Consider the following 6032-nt stretch of genomic DNA (forward strand, 5'->3'; position numbering starts at 1 on the left):
TTTTCTATTATCTGGGTCTTTATGCATTGTTTTTAAATGGCACAATAATTTATAAATAAATATTGTGGATAAATAAATTTCTATTGAATTGAATAGTGTGTTTCTTTTGCACCTTGTCTTGATGCTTTTGATGTTTTTATGGAGAGCACTTTAAATTGCCATGTTGCTGAAATGTGCTGTATAAATAAACTTGACTTTAAAGTAACAACTTCTTCCCTACCCTTATCAGCTGCAAAATTAAGGTCATCTACACATCATACATCAATTACTGTAGAGAGATACGTACTGTGGAGCCCTTTCCAAAAATGGGGAAACAGCGCCACAACTTGTTTGACTCCCACTGTGTGGTCAAAGATGGCATTGCAGCTTGAAAGTGTGCGTTCGTGACTAAAATACCTAAATAATTTAGAAATGCATCTCACTGAAACATATGCTCTCGTGCGTTAAGACACTTTTAATATTAATATGTTGTGAGAGGTGAGGTTCACAGGGTTCACACAGTAACACTAGGTTACCCCGCCCTCCGGGGAGCAGCAGCCCGGTCTCCCCTCTCACAAACGTATTTTCCGTCACGCCATTTTCCATCGACGACCGAGAGAACAAACCAGCCGGAGGAGCGCTGATCGGAGCTGTGGTTTGCAACGATAAAGGTGAAGCTTGGACCACATTATTAAGCGTGTGTGATGCTTAAACCTTTTAAAGGTGCAATTTTGTGTTGATTAGTCATGTCGCTGCATCAGTTTAATCTAATTTTGTTGTTTAATTTCTATGGTTGCTAGCGGAATGCTGCTCCTTAGCACTAGGCCTCAGAAAGACGACAGCCATTTTAGCTATCGTTAGATAGCCATTAGCAAGCGTTAGCGTCAAGGCGTCGAAACATACTCTAATATCAAATATAAAATAAAGTGCTTATAAGGTGAAGCGTAAGTTACATCGTTTATGATGCCGTTCATTTTAGTCAAAATTTAGACCTACTCCGTGAATGTTGGGGTCAGTGTTAGCCGAACTACCATGAATATTATTTTTGTTAAGCTAACGTTAGCATAGTGTCGGACTCGAGGCCAAGCTTCTTCCCGTTTACAGTTTTAAGATTGCATTGTAGATGTCGTTCTCAGATACATACTGTATGTTTTTCATGACACATAAAGTCAGTAACTTTAACAGAAAATATTTCATACCACCGTTCGACGTTATTCTGGAAGACTGGTTGGGAGAGAGCACTCAGGCGCAGCGCATGTAAACGTTACGGACAAGGGAGAATTAACGTTAATTTTTGACGTCACACGCCGGGTACCTTGGTTACATCTACTGATTCAAGTTTTTCCCGTGAGTTAACATAAATCTGTGGCGTGAGGTAACGTTATATTGTGGTACATGTGCTGCAGAGATCTCAGGCCCTTATTATGGCCCCTGTACGATGCAGCAGGCTACCGGTCTTTGTTTCACCAGGTTGTGAACTAATGTCATGTAAACATGTAAAGGATTGTGAGCGTGGTTCTGCTTAATTGATGATGTATATTCTGAATTCTTAACTGACTCCTGCATTAACAACCAATTCCTTATCTTTGTTTATTTTTCAGATCCAGTCATGCATCGTGACTGTCCTCTTGACTGTAAGGTCTATGTTGGAAATCTGGGCAACAATGGAAACAAGACAGAGCTAGAGAGGTCATTTGGCTACTATGGTCCTCTCCGTAGCGTGTGGGTGGCCAGGAACCCTCCAGGTTTTGCCTTTGTAGAATTTGAAGATCCCAGAGATGCAACTGATGCTGTGCGTGAGCTTGATGGAAGGTAGGCAACAAACTAAAAGAAAAAAATTCTGCATTACAGTGGTCAAAATTGGAGTAACAGGATTCATCTTGAGTTGGCTAATGATGGCTGTTTTATAGGACGTTGTGTGGTTGCCGGGTGCGTGTAGAGCTGTCCAATGGTGAGAAGCGCAGTCGCACCCGCGGTGCTCCCCCTCCATGGAGCAGGCGTCCTCGAGACCGTGATGACTACAGGCGTCGTAGCCCACCACCCAGACGAAGGTGACCCATGTTGTTGTTTGTCAGTGGCCAGCAGAGACAGCTTATGGTCTATCTTGTACTTAAATTCTGCTCTGTGACTTACTGATTTCACTCTCTTACCCACAGTATATGTCCTCATAATTGCTTATGTTTTCCAGTCTGGGCATTTCTAGTGTTTGTAATATTCTCTGCTGATTGTACATTTGTGATAGTTCCATCTTCATTGATATTATTAATAGTCATTTTATGTAGGGAGCCAAACAGATAGTCATTCATAACCAAATTAAAAAATATGACATGGGAATAGGACATTATACTAGGTTATGTAGTGAAGTCTTTCTATTGCAAAATGCATCTTCAAATCTGGCCTACCAAACTTGCAGTGCTTTAGGCATGAGTTATTCTTTTTAGAAGTAAATATTATTTGTGCACTTACAAAAAAGGTAGTGCATTTTAACTGCTTCAACGTGGCAAAATAGGTCTATGAAATAGGATGAGACAATTCCTGTGTCAGTAAAAGTATAATCTGTTTAAAATTTGGGGGGATAAAAGTGCCAAATGTGATGCATTTTTTTTCCTTTTGTTTGAGGATGCTTTTTATTTTTCATCTAATAAGAATGAAACCCGTTGCAGAGCCGTCACCATGCCTCCTCTCACCACCCTCTGAGTCAATCAACTAGTCCTCTTTCAGCATCATGTGACTGCTGACCATCGTGCACCAATCAGCTTGGCTGGTGCTGTCACATGACCCAGGCATGGCCAGTCGTCAAGTTGCACCAACCCATTGGTTCCTCAGCATGCCGTTCTCAACCTCCTCCTCCTTCAACCTTAATCCAAACGGCAGCGGCCCACCTCACATTCCCGACCAATCAGCGTATTACGTTCCCAAATGTCTACAACCTACCAACAGCAGCCTTCGGCTAACCAATTAAAGCAGGAAAAAAGCCACAGCCAGCCCCCATCTGCCTGCCACCTAATCACCTTGCAGCATCTGGCCAGTCCTATTCAGCCAATTCTACCTACCCGGCCGGCAGTCTGCCTCCCTTTCGTCATATCTAGCTTGTTGAAAACCAAAAATACTAGTAAGTTTTCCTGCTTCATTCAGTACAATGCTGATTACAGTTTTGAAAGTGAAGAGACAGCTGGTTTGAAAAGGTTGTTCTTTCTTTTTTTTTTAATTATTTGAATCAAAAGTCTGGAACTTGACATTTCCAGAGATTTCGATTATAGACAAACATCTGGTATGTGTTGGGGCTCTGAGCAGAATTATGAAGTCACACAAATCAAAACTCTCCTCAACCCCCAAATGAATATAACAAGGTATTTTTGTGTGCTGTATGGTTGGTCTTAGCAGATCTTAGTCTGGTTGCTTCTCAACACTTATTCCCAGTGACCAGTATATTGTTTTTATTACTAGCTTCCAATTTCTAATGTGCTTCCTTTTAGTGCAGTGGACCAGTTTCATACAGATGGTGGCCTCTGTGTGTGTTTTAACACTATGGCCAGTCCACAGTGCAGCGTTTATCTTCTAATAGGGGCAAATGTGGCTAGTTAGTTCACAATAATTTTGTAACAAGCTTTGAGGCTCAGACACCATAAAAAAAACTTATATTTTTCATACCTAACAACTTAAAATCAAAACCTGGAATATGATTTACACGTGTGACTTAATTTAAATATGCATATGACACTGTGGGATAGGTGAGAGATGATTCCTATGCACCTGCCATCTTTATGCACTCGGTCCATTGCCAGTGAGTTACATTTTCTGATTGAGATAATAGTGTTCCTGGAAAAAAACACCCAAGTGTTTTAATTTCCATTTTTAGTTACTGAGCTAGACAAAGGGCTGTGTTGAAGGAGGCCCATGTAAGAAAAGGATTGGAATAGTGTGGAGCAAGCGGGTGGTCGGTGCATCTGTGTTTGTTCTTAACATTTTTGTATTTTCCCTGCGCAGATCTCCACGCAGGAGGAGCTTCAGCCGCAGTCGAAGCAGGTAAGACAGCTCTCAGCATGTCAATCCAAAATCTTAAATGTGGAACATCCTTCTGCTGTATTCTCTTAAGATATGTTTCATGAAATATTGTGTAGTCATTTTATAGAAACCGAATAAAGTATTGAATCTGAATCCTTTCAAAACCAAGATTAAACTTAATGAGAATTGGCTTTCATTATTTGCAATTTAGTCTTATATACCTGAAACTCAAAGATTTGGTTTAGACCTGTGATCATCCAGTTGTTCAGAAGTAATCTGATTGAGTTTTGGCTGTTGGATTGGATCAAATCTTGAAAAGGGTTTTTTCAAGAGAGGAGAAAAAGGTTTTGAAGTTGGGTTAGATAACGTAATCCAGTCTTTGCTTTGATCTGGATTAAACCATCAGTGTGCATTGATTAAAACTTTGTCATAGGATTGAAATATATTTTGATCACAAAAAAGAGGATGATCCTGATCGCAGCAGAAGGGTGGATTCACTTGTACCCCCGTTTTCTGTCTCTCTTCAAATATAATCACTAAGTGACACCACACTGTCAAGTCTTCCTGTTGTTTACTCAGCTAGTAGCCTACATTGTGCTACGTAATCCCATCTAGAGCACTGGGTATTCAGATCAGGTGATCTTGAAAAATTTGTAACAGGATCAGGTTGATCCAGTCCAATGTTGCTTTGAAAAACCTACACAAAGGTAGTTGATCCTGGATAGCAAAACATGGGACTTCCAAATCTGAATCAATCTGATCCAGATTAAACTTTTGACCAGCTGGGCCCTGTTGTTCTCTGAGAAGTGGTTTGTAGTAGTAGCCACTAAATTAGCTTTTATGTTTAACCATGTATTTATTTTCTAAGATGGCCAAATAAACTACTTAATCCAAATAGTCTAGGTCTGAGTTTGATATGTCTGTGTATTTTGTTGACTGAAAGCCTGATCTAAAAGGGGACCCAACCCTAAAAGTCGTGCACCTAACATACCAGGCAAACGTAATAAGTGTATAGAAAACTTGAGAAATGTTTACTTAATGGGCTGGTTTGGCTTTTGCAGGTCTTTCTCAAGAGACAGGAGGAGGGAGAGGTCCCTCTCCCGGGACAGGAACCACAAACCTTCAAGGTCCTTCTCACGATCAAGGAGGTACTGATATTGTGTACATCTTGTGTCCTAACATATATTTGACAGTTTAATGTGAACCCTTTGGATTTTGTTGAGAGGACATTGTATCACTGAGAATAACACTCCTCCGTGGCTGAGCAGCTTTCAAACCAAGGGACCATTTGTTGTTTGATTGAAATGTAGCTGAGAATGTCAGTAATTCTTGCTCTCTTTAACTCTGCTTTTTCCCCATCCCCACAGCCGCTCCAGGTCAAACGACAGAAAGTAGAGGAGCGTCTGTCGTGTGCAAAGGGAGCTGCAGATGAACGGTTGTACAGGCTTGGCCGTTTCAAATGACGGAGTTCAACATGGCCGTGCGGCCATTTTTGTGTTGAGTTTTTTAAACAATCAGAGCATTTTAGTGTCCTTCCCCTTGACTTGTTATGGTAATTTTCACATACATTGAGTGGGTGTGTACAGGTGTGACGCCTCGCCTAAGTCCATCTCGTCGGTCCTGAAACAGTCGTGCCACCCTGCATTCCAGTTCACCAGTTATTTTTGAGTTTTGGTTTTTGTCGATGAATGTACTGTGTAGTTTGACGTAGTGTGAGTAGTTTCTTCTTTTTCAACGCCAGCATTTTTCTTTTTTTAAAGTAAGGATTGGGGTGATATGTGAGAGTCCCTCCTTTTGATTGTCTGTAAAGCCAACCGTTTTTCAATGTGCTACTTTCTTACTTCACACTGAAGGTTTCCATCTGTTCATGGTTGGTTGTTTGTAATAAACACACCCCCTCATTTAAAGATGCAAAACTATGGCATTGATGTAGAAAAAATGTGTATGAACACGACCGATTTTTGTCTATGAAGTTTTCCATTATTTTTCTTTCGTTTGATACAATGTGAAATGGTCTTTCAATTAAAGATACTGGTTGATTACAAAAA

At 40.6% G+C, this 6032-nt stretch overlaps 1 protein-coding gene across 2 annotated transcripts; it reads left to right on the top strand.

Moving 5' to 3' along the window:
* Nucleotides 1-515: 515 nt before the first annotated feature.
* srsf3b (serine and arginine rich splicing factor 3b) lies at nucleotides 516-6032 on the top strand. 2 transcript variants are annotated; one of them, XR_013491645.1, is made up of 7 exons: nucleotides 541-650; nucleotides 1581-1791; nucleotides 1890-2030; nucleotides 2626-3091; nucleotides 3967-4005; nucleotides 5046-5132; nucleotides 5352-6032. XR_013491645.1 is itself a non-coding variant. In XM_033627117.2 (6 exons), exons 2-6 carry the CDS (start codon nucleotides 1589-1591, stop codon nucleotides 5377-5379), a joined length of 498 nt encoding a protein of 165 aa, XP_033483008.1. In that variant the 5' UTR covers nucleotides 516-650; nucleotides 1581-1588; the 3' UTR covers nucleotides 5380-6032. The 2 variants fall into 2 exon arrangements, 1 of the variants encoding a protein (XP_033483008.1); XM_033627117.2 differs by lacking the exon at nucleotides 2626-3091 and having other exon boundaries at nucleotides 516-650.

Source organism: Epinephelus lanceolatus, chromosome 1, assembly GCF_041903045.1.
Source record: "Epinephelus lanceolatus isolate andai-2023 chromosome 1, ASM4190304v1, whole genome shotgun sequence".
NCBI classification, from domain to species: Eukaryota; Metazoa; Chordata; class Actinopteri; order Perciformes; family Serranidae; genus Epinephelus; species Epinephelus lanceolatus.